This window comes from Stegodyphus dumicola, chromosome 2 (assembly GCF_044657685.1).
Source record: "Stegodyphus dumicola isolate Sdum_Otavi_A_Nest chromosome 2, ASM4465768v1".
Classification (NCBI taxonomy): Eukaryota; Metazoa; Arthropoda; class Arachnida; order Araneae; family Eresidae; genus Stegodyphus; species Stegodyphus dumicola.
Window position 1 is genome coordinate 47662130 of NC_140769.1, and position 17553 is coordinate 47679682.

General features: G+C 31.8%; 1 protein-coding gene across 1 annotated transcript in view; it reads right to left on the bottom strand.

Annotated features, from left to right (window-relative positions):
* Positions 1 to 17553, bottom strand: part of LOC118193620 (agrin-like) — a 777240-nt gene that overhangs the window by 466858 nt on the left and 292829 nt on the right. Inside the window, exon 2 of the mRNA XM_085810647.1 lies at positions 4992 to 5027. Within this exon, the coding sequence (XP_085666773.1) occupies positions 4992 to 5027 (36 nt within the window). The remainder of the gene's footprint in view (positions 1 to 4991; positions 5028 to 17553) is intronic.

The following is a 17553-nucleotide window of genomic DNA, read 5'->3' on the forward strand; positions in this document are numbered from 1 at the left end:
TTTTCCATTCATATAGCACCCCTATACTATTTAATCTTATAAAGATATGTTAGCTTCATAGAGGGAGAAAGTGAAAAGTTCTCCCCCTGCCAAATGTCTGACACGTCTGGGGTTCAACCCAGATTCGAATCCGGGGCATCTTCATGGATTGGCAGTTGAACTATCTGAACCTACAATCATTTTCAGTCATTTTTACATAATGATGATGAGATTTGAGTGATCTAATCACAATATCTAATACAAATGATTTGACTGATTAAATTCTGTCTGGTTTAATCAGGTACGCCCATCACACTGCACTCTATTTGCTCACAGCGGAGCGTATTCCGGGCAAAGTGCAAGGAAATCACAGGATCTCTCTGATTTGCAAAGATTTTATCATTAGTTGTGCTACATTGTGAAAACAATGATTTTGTCTGTGACTCGAACCCAGAGATTCTATTCCACAGACATATGCTTTTCTCGATTCTGTATTAAAAGCTTACAACCAGCTCTCAATAATTTCTAACTATAGATGAGACTGTCGCGGTTTGATCTTAAACTAATTTGATTAACCGCGGTTTTAAAAATTTTAATAATTTTAGGTGATTAAATTTATTTAAAAATATATTTATACTCAAATTAGAGAAGAGGAGAAGTTTTTCTATGTCTTCTCTTTTCAAATTAAAATTCATTTCAAAAAATATTTCAGTGTCAATATGAGGTTTGCTGTATCATAATTTCATAATTTTGCACATATATACACATGTTCAAATGCATAACAGATGTTTTATTATTACGTTAGGGTCTTCATAGTTTTCTGAAATTAACTTTTTTACATAAATTATGTTTTTTATTTGGAAAAAAGAGTCACGTCAGGGTGAAGATTGGGCTGCGACTACAAGTTAAATTTAAGCAATACATTTTATAGTTTACTTTAACTAGCAATCATGGTAAAAACTCGTATCAATTAATTTAAACTGCAAACACAAACTTTAAAATGTTGATATGCATATTTCATATCAGAGATATACATTTTAAAGATTCTTCTCTCAGCGGGGTCTGAGGGTTTAAAGAAATATTTTTGCAAAATAATTTACATTGAACTCGTCTGACATTTCGTAGAAATGCAGTCACATGCTTTTAACATAAAAAGCTAAAGCTGAATTTTACATTGTCTGACTGAAAAAATTTTACTTCAGATGCTGAAATTAAGACATAAAGCAATGATCAGAAGTAAAAGTTATCAATACGAGATAATAATTCTGATCAAATATCTTAAATATAATCATATTTCATTAAAATCTTGAATATCGACTACGAATAGAGAAGACTTATTCCACCCTTTTTTACCAATATCGATAGCTTATTCTACAGTATCAGTCTTAATTGTGATAGTCCACCAGCTTCAGAGCGGTAAAAGTCGTTGAACACTAGTAGTTTGGGCCGAGGTTTGAATGCCGCGAACGCGCTGGTTGAATGGGCGTTTTCGTGGTTTTCCCCATATTTAACGTGTATACGAGCCATTTTCCTTATAAAGTCCTCCTCGAAGGCACCTTCCTTTCAGGCAGATAGCCCTCGATGCTTCGCCGCAATCACATAAACCAAACCAAACCTTAACTGTGATATTGCCTTCTAAAGTCAGATATAAAGAGCATAGCATAAAGAACATAAGAGTCAAACATAAACATACACAACACGTATATTTTATCTTTTACATGAGCTATATATTATTTCCGAACTAATTTTACTTCGCAGCTCCTAATAAAATTTTATGAAATACAATATATTAATATGTCACGTACATTTACAATATCAGAGTTTAATACTTACACCACTAAAAACATTGTAATACTTTATACGACATTAAAACAACGAATAACATTTTTAATTAATAGAATAGTTCCAAAATAAACGAGTTACAACTTTTTAGATATGCATATTGATAACAAATTACACAGTTAAGCCTTAATGAGAAGGAAATTCTTTTATTTATACTGCTAGGAAAACCCGAATAAGCAAATTTTAGCTCCAGTTGGTAAAAATCCTATCCGCTTGATTATTATTGTGTTTTTTTAAAAGCGCGTGTTTTAAACATGCTTTAATTTTTAATATTAAATTCATTATTTAAAATTTTCTATAAAGCAAGTTTGTTTTCACATAATTTTATGAAACTCAATTTTTATATGATATCTGTATCGCTGTGTCCATAATTTGAGGTATAATTGTTTTAATTACAGAGATAATTTTTTTAATTACATAGAATGTTGCGTTAAATAATATTATATCCTCACCTGTAAAAACTGTTACTGTTTCCAAATTTGTTGGTTAGTTTTTTTGCTCTTCTGGCATGTTTATTAACAAAGTTCATACGAACTATTAACGCACAAAAGTACTAAGTTAGTGTTTGAAAATGCTGCAAAATATCAAAATATTTAATTTAATTATTATTTATCCTGAAGCTGTGGATAGTAACAAATTGTAAAGCAATTTAAAATTGAATACTATGTTTTAAAACTTTTATTTTTAAAAACAGATAAGACGCTATTTTTATATACGTTGATCGGAAAAAAATTCCAGCATCAAGAAAGAGTTATGTTAAATAAACGAAATTTGGTACGCGTGTTTATAGATCTGAAAGACGACGTCTATTCACATTTCGCGCTAGGGGCTACGCCACTATGCACATGTAAGTCAGATTTACTTTAAATACGAACTGTGAAGTTCGTGGGTATTATTTATCGTTGAGATATGACGTAGTGAGCTGATGTTGGAAAAAATGTATTTAAGAAGTCACAAAGCTATTATCAGCAGCTCAGTTTGAACAAGATCATGTAACAGGACTATGAAAAAAAGAATTGTCTTTCCGCGATATTGCAGAAAGATGTGACAGGAATGCATCCCCTGTGCATGAATGTTATTAGCAGTGGTCAAGGCAAGGTACTCGCTCAAGAAGACTGGGTTTCGAGTGGCCACGTGGCACTACTGAGAGGGAAGGTCATCGTGTTCGGCGTATGGTTGTGGGACATCATATTGTGTCTGCAGCAGAACTTTGAACTGCAGTTGACACCACAGTGACACAACGAACTGTTACGAATGTGTTACATTAAGGACAGCTCCGAGTCAGACACCCTGTATTGTGCATTGCATTGACTCCAAACCAGTGCCGTTTGCGACGTCAGTGGTGTCAATCTAGAGCTCATTGGAGGAGGAAGTGGAGATCTGTTATGCTTTCTGATGAAAGCTCGTTCTGCCTTCGTCCCAATAACAGCCTGCGTTAGTTAGAAGAAGACCAGGTGAGTGCCTGCAACCAACCTCTCTGCGATCTAGACACACTGGACCTCCACTGTTAGCAAGTGCATATGACAGAAACACTCCCGTGGTCCAACGCATCCTGACTGCAAATTTGCACACCAGTCTGGTGATGCAACCTGTTCTACTGCCATTCCTAAACAGCATTCAAGGGGATGTTTAACCCAACATGCCTTACAGCGTGTCGAGATGTTGCCTTGGTCTGTTAGATCACCCTTAAATCGAGCAAGTATGGGACATAATTTGGACGATAACTTGAGCGTCATCCACAATCACCATTAACGCTCTTTGAACTGACATACCAAGTGCAACATGCATGAAATTCCATCCTATAAACTGACATCCAGAATTCCTACGACACAATGCATGAACGTTTGCATGCTCGTATTCACAATTCTGGCGGTTACAGTGATTATTAATGTATCAGCATTTGACATTTGAAATGGCCCTTTTTGAGCTTGAATTAGCATGTGATCTTGAAAATTTAATCAATTAAATATATTACCCAGACAAATGGATTGCAAAAATTTCATTACTCTACAACAATTTTTTTTTTTTTTTTTTGGTGATGAGATTTTTTTTAGTCAGTGTATTTGAAATTGAGAATTTTAATATTTCAGTATTACAATCAGTAGGAGGTTATAAACCTTATTATTTTGATTTATTTTTATGATTTGCATTTTGCGAACTCTTATATGAAGACATCATATTAAGATATGATGAGATGAATGAGCTTCGAGGCATGAATTGCCTACTTTAGCTAATGTTTACTTTGGTTATTATTTATTGCTACTTCAGTGATTATTTCTAGAAAAGAAGGATGAAAAGAAAAAAAATTGTCAGTGGCGTGGACGCACTCAGCTGATCAATAATTACATTTCCAAGAAAGTTCTCGAAACTAACAGTAATAAAAAATAATCCGAGAGAGATCATTGAGCAGTTAAAACATTTTAGTTCTCTCCATGCACTTCAGGAGTTAGCATCACTATTAACAAATCGAAAAATGTATTTCAGAGAGATCATTGATAATCGAAAATAACGATTGGACGCTGAACATTAGTCATTTCAAATGGTTAGTTTGACATTTTAATTTAAAGCTTTATTAGATTCGGTAGAAAATCGGGAGCTTACTAATTAGTATATAAAATATTTTTATGACTAATTTAGTACATTATAATCATTTCCCTTTGTATTTCGGTTGTTTGTTAACATTTATGGAAATGATTAGGTAAACCTTCGAAATGGAAGTAGTTACAAGCATGTTTTGGGTTCTAGCCTCCTCGCAAAGTGCTGGGATCTATCTGTAAAACGAGATTCCTGGCTTCTAAGCAATGTATACATCCATACATTTGGTATTCTTGAAAGGATATTGAGTGCATACTGCTTAAAGCACTGTAATAAGTTAAAGTATCAGTTAATAAAAAGAGTTTTATAATTAAACAAACTTAACATTTGTAAACTGGATTCGGGTATAAAATTTTGTTGCTACATTTTGTGCTAAACAGTGTTAATTATTTTCCCATTTAAAATTAAAAAAACTAAATTAGTCTTACTGGGTTAGAAATAATATTTTGGTAAACTTTAAAATGCTGCTTAAAACACACAAAAAATCTGTTTATGAAAATTTGAGACAAATGTATATAAAAAAAGCTCGTACAACATCTTTGAGACAAATGAAATAAATTAATGGTTTGACTTACTTTCTTGAATGCTTGGTCTTCTTTTATAAGGAAGGTCTGAAACAAAAAGAAAATTTTATGACAAATCGATTTAAAATTTATGTTAAGATTATACTTCCAAAATGAGACAAGATACATTTCTGGACTCCGAATTAAACATGGTATTTGCAAAGTACATTCATTTATCAGATTTATTATTTGAACATACAAAGAAATAATGCAAACAATATTTGAAATTTTCAGAATTATGTTTACTGGAGTGTAAAAAAGTAAGACTCTTCCACCGAAATGTTATTATTTTCCTTCGTATGTAACAAGCAAAAATAAAGTTATTGCATTGTTTCGGATGTAATTCATGGAGTCCTGACTTTCCTCGTTGATTTAAGATGCATAAATCCTGTAGGAATCTTCGATTACGCAAGTGCTTCCGATGTTGCACTTAAAAGTCCTGTAAATCACCATGGCAACTTAATTACCCCTTCCTACGCTTCTAGAATCAAGTAACGTTGCCATTCATGTGAAAAGAAAAATAAATTCCATGATGCATTTTAATGATAACTCTTATATTTCATTGAAAACAATATCGCCAAGAAACAGAACACTGCAAATCTTTGCGAAATGAGTGGTATTACGTGAAGAACTTCGTTAAGGTACTTTTTATCCAATTTGAAACTTTATGCATTGTTTCAGAGATTTAAGATTTATAAGTTCAAAGAAATCACTTTTGTCTTTAAAGTAAAATTCTCATTTTCTTGGTTGCTTAAACTGGAGTGTAAAGCTAGCTTCGATAAAATTCGCCTTTGATTTTCTTAACAGATTCAGATAACTGCGTTGAATTATTTTTAAGTATTAATTATACTTATCATTTTTATAATAAGATTTGAGTCATAATGTGCTGGCACTTATTTTTGACTTATGTTTAAAAATTTCTTAAAATTCGCTGTTAGAAGGCGAGCAAATTAATATTTCGGCCCAAAAGACATAGTTTATGGTATTTAATGTATTTTTTGAAATGCAGTAATTGCGCAAATGGACATTATTACCAAATACATAAATAATATCTATCATAAACTTTATCAAGCAAATATATTAAAGAAATTAACACTGTAAATTATTAAGAAATATGTTTTATTCTTTTATCTTTTGGTCTGCTAGGCAGCTACATTTAAATCTTGTTAAGCATGGTCTGTCAATTTTCACACGGCATAGATGATAAACTCTGTAATATAGCAGAAGTAAAGAAGTATAGCAGAAGTAAATATAACAGAAGTAAAGAGGTTCATATAATTGCAAAGACTAAATTACAGAAGTTTCTAACATAATAAAATAAATGAAAGGAAATGCTTTAAGCTTATATTTTAACTCATAAAATAATTAATGAACTAAAAGAACATAATTTATCATATACTTTCGTGGGAAAAAGAAATTAAGTAATTCTCTTTACAAAATTCATCAACGATTTTATATCACAAATAATAAAAGCGTAATAGTACTCTTGACGAATTAACGGTAACGGGTTATAATTTCGAAATTAAATGCGCTTATTATTTGGATGCCATTTTTTTGGATGACAGAGATTTTATTGTTCACGATATACAACTGTAGATGAATTCTGTGTATGGAATTATATATTTTTTTTTTGTTAAACCAATTAACCATAATGGTAAAGGGGTGGTGCCCACGTCCTCCGTCACTAAACTAAACTAAACTAAACTATAATTTTTTGTTTCCATGAAACTGTATGATACATTTCTTCTTTTCTTTCATTAATTATTTTATCAGTTTAAATTAAAATATTATTTTATAAAAAATACCTTATTTCATTTTCCTTTTTTTAGTCTCAACGATTCAATATCAATCAAATTATTTAGTCGATTTTTTTTAACAATGCAAAATCAGTCTTATACTTAAAATAATTCTGTTACGTCAAATGGCAAATAAAAATCGAGAGATTTTGGAAAATTCTGTTGAAAATTCATTTAAAGATTAAAGTTCCAAAACCATAAATCAAATTTTGAATAATAGTGACAATAATAATAATAATAAAAAGTTATGAAAAACTATGAAAGCTTTCAGATGTAAAATTACACTCAAAGGGTCGTTCTTTAATGTTTAATGAATTACCTTTATTTATTAAATATCATGCTTTTCGCACTTAAACGATAAAATTAAATCCAACAGCAATATCATAAAACATTTAAAAGAGCATATCTTTATAATTTATGATACACAATTTTGCGCGCTGGAGATTTTTTTTGGGGGGGGGGAGTAAAGTGTTGCCATTGCTCGCTTTGAAAATGTTGAGTTCCTTGATCAAAAACTCATAAATGCTTTAAAAATATGAAATAGATAATAAAACAAATTCCGGCTAAATAATTTTAAATAGAGCATATCTTTAGAATTTCCGATACAGAGTCTCGCGCTCTGGAGATAATTTTTTTTTTCTGTAGAACGTTGTCATTGCTCGCTTTGAAATCCTTGAATTGTTAATAAAAATTCCTTAAAGTTTTAAAAAATATGAAATCGATAATAAAACAAATTCCAAATTTCAAATTTGGTCTTCCACATGCCCATATTCGTAGTAGGATTACGTCATTCAAAATTCGATGGCTGTATGTACCGTTGTTTTATCACAATGCGAGAAATATACATATATTTATGTAGATTTTTCATTATTTAATTTATTCAAATGTAACGCAGGACTCTAACATTTGGTGCCAACAGTTTGAAAAGCGAAACCGACATTTATAGCGATACAACGCAAAATCGCAAAACGAAAACAATAGTCCTTCAGAGAAAAAGCTCCATTGGACTAAAAAAAAAGGGACAGTTCTGTATCTCGCGTTCTTCTGGGCCGATTGACGAAATTCAAATAGCGTTTATCATGGCTCGAAAGCACGATTTAGAATATATATTAGATTTATAAATAGCATTATTCTAATATAGGTATTTGATACACAATCGGACTTTTTCTGAAGTAACACATAATTTGTTTCCATATTTCGATTCTAAGACTCATATAATGCCTAGATATTAAATTTTGTATTTTTTGGTGAGTGATTTATGTAGAAATTTAAAAATTTATCTTGGCGCAATTTTGTGGTTTGCGCCAAAAATGACGGAATCATTGGGTGGATTCTAAATTTATAGTAACCTACTTACTTTTTTTTTTTTTTTTTTTTTTTTTCACTGATGCTTGAGAATTTTAACAAAGTGCGTAAACCACATTTTCGTTATTATCGCTTATATTATATACGCCAAATTTCAAAATAGGCTAAAATGTGAATTCACGTATATATAGAATATTTTTCAGATATGCTTAGAAATACATTTACTTTAAGATGATATTAAAAATTTTATACGTTATACAACAAAAATCTTTCCAAAAACTTTATAAAAATATTTAAAAAATAAATCATAAAAAGTGTGCGAATTATATTTAGATTAAGCCGAAATTCCGAATTCTGGAAGAATGAATCAAGTAAGTTTAATAAAAAAAAGAAATATTAATAAATATATATCAAATTCAATTAACAGTAAGGAGTTAAAATTTTGAGAACCATTTTCTTAAAAAGTACTCGAGCGATTTTTACAAAACATGGCAGTTTGGCATAATTTGAGTCGTAGAATCGAAATATGAAAAAAAATGGCATTTCTTCTCAGAAAAATTTAAATCTTGTGTCAAAATACCTATATTAAAACAATGCTATATATAAATCTAATACATCTCCTAAGTCGCGCTTTCGAGACATGAAAAATGCAAGCTGAATTTCATGAATCGGCCAAGTAAAACGGGAGCTATAGAACTGTCTCTTTTTTTCCGCAGTGTAGGTAAAATATCTTGAAAAGAATTCTATATAAAGACAGCAGATGCTCATGCGAATTTTATTTGAATTTTTTAACTCTAAGACATTTAAATCAGATAAGATGAGGACACAAGATTTCCTTAGGTTTTAATCATCTCTTGTAACATGTGTGATGCTAAGGTGTAAAACTCGTCTTATTGTAAATTTTACCCATCTGTTAATTAATTGAAACCATATATTAGAGGTATCTAAATGATGTATATCTCATTTTATTTAGGGAAGTAGAAAATCTCTTTTCTTTAGCAGACAATATCCTTATATCAAAATGCACAGTAGGCTATTTGATGACCATCTTGTAGGATATTTAAAGCAGAGAGATTAAAAAAAACCGCCTTTGAGGCTTAAAAAAATTTAGAATTTACTTTTGAATTCTTTTGCGAATAATTTTTATTTCTAACAAGCAATTCTTCAGAAATCTATTATAAAAATGAAGCTAGTATAATTTTTTCAGTTAATAAGTTAAACTATTTGCAATGATTTTGATCTCATAACTATCTCAAAAATTATCCTCCCCCAGAAGAGCAAATTAAAAAGACTGTAGAATAAATGCGTTTCCTAAATGCGTAAATACGAAAAAGTCAAACGAATAAAAATCCCTTATTGTGGCGCAGTTAGTACTATATCACACAGACTGATAATATGCTTCGATCTCTACTGTAAGCGATACCGCGTAGAAAAAATACAGGGTGAATCTGAACAAGGGGGCAAAACTTTACGGGATAATAGAAAGCAAGCAATACTTGTCATATAAAGTCTAGGCGGAATGCAACTAGCAAGCTGCTAGGTGGCATTGCAAATGGCATAAAAAGGGTCGGTTCTCGCACTCAACGTCATTTACTAGCGTAGACTGCCGAGACGATGACTGGTTATACGATCCACGAAATTTCCAAGGCAATGGATTGGTCGAGGTGGTCCCATACCTTCGCGACCAAGATGACCGGATCTCTCGTGTTTGGACGGTTTCCTGTGGGGACATATGAAAAGCCTAATCTACCGAATTCCCCCATTGAAACGAATATGGATCTAGTCGTCAGCTTCACCGTTGTTGCCGGCGATACTCCGGAAATACCTGGTGTCTTCACAAATGTGCGTTAGTCCATATCGCGCAAGTGTGAAGCCTGTATTACAGCTCGGGAAAGCTCTTTTGAGCGATTCCTTTGAACATGTAAGTCAATTACATTCCAGTTAATAAGATGTTTTATGAAGCACCTCCTCTCATTCTTGTGTTGATTCTTTTACATGTTTCAGTGAAAAACTCCCTTTTAACTTCTTGGCGTTTGCACTCCGACCATACATTCTACGACGAATATTGCTCACATAGCTGCGTTCTATCACTCCGTAAAGTTTTCCCCCCTTGTTCAGATTCACCCTGCATGTTTAGAAGTTAATAATAATTTCGTAACATATAATATGTCTGGACTGCAAACAGTAAAATCAAATCGTCTCAGAATTGTAGAATCAACAGCTAAAATTTTCTAAAGCCAAAGGGGATTACAGACTAAATAGCAATTCGACACCTGATAACCTCGGAATGATAAATATGAGCAGCTCACCTAACACTTAGTCATCGGCATGATAAGAATTTATTCAATAATGCATATTATCGTTATAATACCAGAGTGAATGATTGATACAAAAAGTAGATTTATACTAGACAGAAAACAAACACCTAAATTGTTAGCATAATAACAAAATTTCATATATTTGTTTCATGTTTGTATAAAAATTATTGTTGAGGTTATAATGAATTTATGTTGTAATCCTTTAGACTGACGTGGTTCGCAATAATAACTGCTACTGTATAGAAAACGCAATAACAGAAAATGAAAGGTTTGTCATTGAAGCAATAAACATAATTGAGACTAAAAGATATTAAAGTTAACACTGAAGAGAGAGGAAAGTGACAATTTAAACTTTAACTTAAAGTAAATAAGCCCTTGTATTATACTCCACAGTAATTATTTCTAAAAAAAAACATACATTCAGAGCATTTTAATGGTTTAAGATTTACGAGGCGTTTAGACAAGATAGCTACAGATTATATTTTTGTGAGTTTTGCTTTTGTATATTTCCTTGCAGCTACAGAATAAATAAATAAATAATACTGAAATGAGGCAGCGGATTTTATGAACATTGTTCCAGCTTTGTGGATTAAACGGTTCTGTAAAAGTCAAATTAACATTTTTTATAGTTTGGATAAAGCAAAAATTTCATTTAGTGAAGCATGCATTCTATATTAATAGTTCAAAATTAACAGGATTTTCAATTTAACGTAATAGCAGATAAAAGTGTATAGGCATATACAAGAGCTTAGCTTGCAGAAAAAGACTTTAAAATTTACTATCATAGACAAAAAGGAATTTATTGACGTTTTACAGTTCCATTTCAGATTTTTACCAATGTATATCACCAGTTTTGACAACAAATGCAGGAAGCAGTTACAACATTCAAATGGCTCATTTGGGTTAGTAATTTTTCTTATTTTCCTGTGTCTGCTGTTATGTTGTAAGTGGTGCAAAATCGGGCTGAAGATCCGCAATTCAAATCTCGGCGAGGTGTTAATGGAATTTTTGTGTTCCCTGTTCGGAAAAACCTAATGTCTTTATAAACATTCAATATTAAACTTTTAGCTAATCATTTAATGTATTTGTTGAGAATCACCACAAATTTTACGTATAAAGGCAAAAAAGTTTTTTAAACTCATTTCAGATTAAAAAATATTTTATCGATTTGACTTTTGATATAGTTACGTTGTAGAGACATTAGGTAATTTGGCGAGTGCCACTGTAGAAAGATTAGGTTAATTGGAAGCAGGAGAAATGAAAAAGGAGCAACTCGCTGGGACTCGAACCATGGACTTCTCGAATACGTGCCATGTACCACGAGGGCATGCTAAGAAGACGGGAGAAATACCTTATAACGCTATAAAAAGGAATAACGCTATAACGCTATAAAAAGGAAAGGGAGCAACTCGCTGGGACTCGAACTATAACGCTATAAAAAGGAATAACGCTATAACGCTATAAAAAGGAAAGGGAGCAACTCACTGGGACTCGAACCATGGACTTCTCGAATACGTGCCATGTACCACGAGGGCATGCTAAGAAGACGGGAGAAATACCTTATAACGCTATAAAAAGTACGATTTCACTTTTAGGAAACTTTTGTCCAATGTTGAAACTGTAACACCCCCCAAATATGTATATATATATATATACCCCACTAATTTAAAAAGAAATTATACTTGTAAATACATGTTTAGGATCAATATTTAAGGAGTTAAAAAGCTGGTGCAGTTCTTTTCTCCAGCCAATACCTTGCAAAATGTTATTAATTTAGGTAGATTGATAGTTTCAGTGCGAATACAAGAACAGGATGTGGCTAATATAGAGGAACCGATTTTAGCAACGCCATTTTTGTCGTTCTACTAGATATAAATATAATTGCTACAGAATTGCTATATTATTATTTCAGAAAATAATTACGTGAAAAAACACTCTTTAACTTAGATAATACTACATTCTTTCTACATTTTATACGAACTTAATGTTGGCGATATTCAAGTAAAGGGATAAGTGATTAAAAGACAGCAAACAAAAAATAGTTCTCCTAATACATATATATATATATATATATCTTAAAATAAGGCAATTATACAGGCTTTCGTATAAAATCTTTTTTCCCCACGAATTAATTAAAAGTTTAATCGTGTATTTCTGTTTTGTAAAAATTAAATAGGTTTTCCTCGAAGTAATGAATTCTTTAAATGATTCAATTTTTTAAATTAGTAAACTTAATTGAGAACCGCCATTATTAGGGATCCTTCAACTCAGTATTGAGGAAATAATTTCCGAAACAAAACATGTTTCCTACTTTGAAGAATTTTAGGAAAACAAAGAAAGAGTCAGAATTTTCGTTCCGTTAATTAAATTTGTCTTTCTAACGTATTTCAACATTCGATTTCAGAGAATATTTTTCTAGAAGCAAATTAACATATCAACATTAGGTTGCGCTTGAATGAAAAACATCAGTCGTTCTTTCCGGCGTCTTTCGAATAGTTTTATGATTGTCTAACATCACTAATTTTCGTGAGCTAATAACAGCAAAAGTAAAATACTTTTAGTAATAAATCAGTTAAAGTAAAGTACATAAAAGTACACTGCCGCTCAGGCGATGTAGAGAATAGGGAAGCCTACTGCGATACCGAAAGGCCCGAGTTCGAATCCCGGACACGACAAGGTTGTAACTGTCCATCCCTTCATAGGAAGTAACGGTGGCTCACCTATAAGGTGCTTCTAAAGTAAAGTGGTCATAATTTCCAGCTTTAAAAGCGGTCAAGCGTACGGCGGTCATGCCTGCTCATTAAGTTTGCTGATAACTGAACTTAAGGCCAGTTTTTAGAAATACCGACAGTATTAGATCAGGTTTTTAAAGACTGAGACCTTCGGAAATATCATATTAATGTTTTTATTTCATACTAAATGAGTTATCAATAAAAGCTTTCATCGCTGATGCACTTTAATATGCTACACTGTTTTCAATAAAACTGGAGTCTACTTAGGAAATGCTTTTTACTTTCAACAATCATTTTACTTTGACGTTTTAGAACAGAAGAACTATATCGGAATGTTTCAATTGTAATGACCTACTAATATTTAAATGTATAAATCGTTTAAGCTCTTAGCTAAACTGAACTTAAATCCTCAATTTCAAAAAAAAAAAAATCCTTTTTGCATTAGTTACCAATCTATCTATCAAGATAAATTGAAATCCTGCCGTACCGTTTAATTTTCAGAAGTTCTTGCATAACGGATACTTTATCTAATTTTGAAACAATATTAGATATTTGATTGATGCCGTAAGTATGATTAATTCACAATTCTGTCAGATGAAAAGAAATTTTCCCAAGCATATTCATCATAAATATTACGTCGCGTAAAAAGAATGAACTGTTTATTACTTTTCTTCTTTTGCTCTCCGAGACAGAATTACGTATCTGAAAAGCCTCATCTTTATATTATGGATTTCATATTCATCTAGCTACGAATGGCACTTAACTGCGCTCCAGGCTGAAAAGAGCGTAGTTTGGAGCTGTGGATTAGTCGAGCGCAAAATTTAATTCCACGCTTTGTTGCTTTCCACTTTTTATCATCGAAACGCTGCATACGAAAGATAGATGAAAAAGGGTAATTTACTTCTACTGTGCTAAAGAGTGACACCTTTTAACTGGGATATACATCGACTGGGTTAATTGAATGAAAATCTCAATGTAATCGTAATTTATTCTACCAGAGGGTAAATTCTGTTTGAAGAAGTATTGGATTTTGACACTGAAATGATAGGGTTTTTTCTATAATTTTAGAAGAAGAGTTTAAAGTTGAGATATTTAAGTTAAATTTCGCGCTAGAATTGGTTTTGAATTACCAGTTTTTGTGTGGGTTGAGATCAGATAAAATTACTTTCGATATGTTGTTGACGTTTCCCAAATCCAGGCTTAATTTTAGTAGCTGCAAACTGCTTTTTTAATCCATTTTCACTGCATCTATTTTTCATTGCACTATTCAAGCATGCCACGTTTGCATTTATTAGTTTTCAAGGGATACATGGCTTTACAAAAATAACTGAAGGAATATTTGGTGCAACATACAAGTATATATGAGTAAGTTTAAATATCTAGCAATTTTTACGCCGAAACACTTAAGCATTTTTTGCATTAGAAAATAAGCTGCAAATGTTTGGTTCGAGTCCCTAACGAGTCAGTTTTATTTTTTGATTCGTCTTATCGCCTTGAATGCAGAAACTGATGTAAATCAACTAGAACTAAATGGATACTGCATATTAATGCTACTGCAGATGATAACTGAATGAAATATCTTCACTGAGGTGAATTGTTGCTGTTAAAATTCCTATTTCTCGTACTTGCTGCTGGTTGAGTAACCTTTAATTGAAGTTTTGACTGAAGATTGCAAATGTTAAATGCTAAGTTATAAATTTGGTAATAATTAACTGACATGTAAAATCAAGTATAGAAGACTTTAGAGTGACTTAGAATTTGCATAAAACTTTACAATTTCGAATGCAACAGATATTAATCTCTCCTCTTCAGGAAATATGATGTTTTAGAAAGGTTTCTGCTGCTGGGAGAAAGGTTTCTGCTGTTGTAGAGTCATTAGGTTTTTTTGGAGTAGGAGCAATGAAAAATGAGCAATGCCCTCGCCAAGACTCGAACCACGGACCTCTCGAAAACGCGCCGAGCGTGCTAACCGCTACACCACGAAGATATGCTAAGAAGTCTGGAGAAATACATTATACAGTCATGAGTTAATCTCCTCGAAGTTGATGAATTCTGTGAAATCTACATTAGCCACCTTTTTCCCCAATGTCTACAGTTTTTAAAAAAAATGGTGTATACACCAAAGTAAAGTGCAAAATATTTTTCCAGTTGTAGTGGTTAGCTGATAATTATATGCTGTACAATTGTAGATGCTAATATCTAATTGCTTGATTTGCTAAACTGAAGTATTGAAACAATTAATTCCTCTTCTAGTAGTAAGCTATGGTACCTTTTCTCTAAACCAAAAGTCGTGGTAATAAAATTTTGGATTATAGTGGAATGGAATAATAGGATTAAGATAAAGCTTACTAGTGCTATCTGCTTAAGGGCAGAGATGCCTTTATGGAAGAACCTCTTAACTTATATTTATGTTACATATGGGATACAATCACAAAATACCCATGAAGTCAGCCTGTAGACTAGTATCACATCCTAGATTGGACTGAACGTACATGGAGGTATTACTGCTGGTGTCATAGCAGTAAGACCTCCATGTACGTTCAGTCCAATCTAGGATGTGATGGTGGGTCGAAATAAAATTTTAATTTGGTCACAGTTTAAATTGAGTTATACTATATTTAGATGTAACTCACTAATTTAATATTTAGCCTCATATAACTGGATTTACGCAAAAGTAGTTAAAAAGGTAGCTTAGATTAAAAGAATGTAAATTTATCTACAAGAAATACATTGGAGGGAACTATCTTTTGTAAAATATGCAAATAGTATATGCTTAACTGCTTGATTACAGTTGCGATGTTGGGGAGGTTATATGTGAAAATATCTAGCCTCCACTAGACACCACGTTCATAGCCGTAGGGTGTTTAGCCCCTAACGAAGGAGTGACAGAGACTCTAAAGTTTTAATATTTCGCTACAAATTTCAAGTTAAAAAGGAATGCAATAATTTGTTAAATAAAGAGATATCGATCCTCTTTATTTAGCAAATAATTGCATTATTATTTAACAGAAAGGAATTTAACAAAATTAGTTCATTATTACTGTAAATTCCATTTTACTTAATAAATATTTTTAATTTGCTTCTTGTAAAAATATCTCCGACAAACTGCACAACGGTAACAGCAAAACGTTATTCTGTCTATGGCAGTTAAAACTTATGCATGTTTGCTTCAGTGGTAGATGCTATATTAATTAAATTAATTAACTACTGTATTATTTAATTTTCATATCAATGACAGCTGGTTTTGAAGTCACCAGCAAGTACACCTATTTTTTTGTCACCTGTTTTACTGTAGTTCAAGCCACGAAGTCATATTTAAATCTTTATCGGAGTAGCAGTTAAATAAATATAAAACACTCATAAAAAGTTATAGGGATATCTATTCAAAATACATTTTATTAAAACTTCAATGCTTGGTTCTAATTAGTAAGTTTCTTCTGCCTTTAGAATTTCATTATTACTGCGTTTTTATTATTATTTTCAGCACTTTTTATTGTTAAAGTCATTCTAACACCATGATGCAAGTAATACATTTTTAACGAAACTGCATTTGGAGTGTATCATAATTTACTCTTAAAACCTGCTAAACAATTTATAACATTTTATAGTATCCATCTTCTCTATGTCATCTTTTAACTTCATGTTTTCAATTCTTTTCAAGAAGAACAAAATATTTTATTACACCCAAAAATCATTATACCAGATTATCAAGGAACACAACACTTGGATAGAAACATGAACTACACGAAATGAAATGTTAACATGTAATTACTAAGAAATGTACTAACAGCATTATTTACTCATAATTGCTGTAATTATTGGTATTTAAAAAATTTCCAAGATTAAATACCTCTTAAATTATTGGTCATAGTTCTATAATTTCAGTTTTAGAAAATAATGACATAAGGTAAACTGTATTATGGTGAGATACATTTCGGACTGCAACAGTCTTGGTTATACGACGCTTTTTAGTAAAAATGAGTTAAAATCGTGATAAAATATACTCTAGCCATAGGGCGACGTAAAGTCTGCCAGGAGGGTCGGGTTGCGTCCCTCACATCACATTCAGGCCTTGAAGATAAAAATGAAGTAAAAACAAAGAATTTATTTATTAGTCAAATAAAAATCTTTTGCCTTCATATGATCTAAATTCCCCAAGATATAGTTAACTGACATTTTAGACAACCCTACACAAATGCCAGTAGCAACAGCTATGCACTACTTTTAACGTTTGAATGCAGTTTTCTGAAACACAGCATTTACAAATTTAGAAACAAGAAAGAAATTTAGAGGCATAGATTTCAAATTTAAATTATAAAATTGCTGAAACTCGTAACTATATTATAAGGAATATCATTATTTCCTCTTGAGTATTCTGGTAATGGAAGCGGTTAACAAAATGTCCAACTAGCGCGTCATCGCC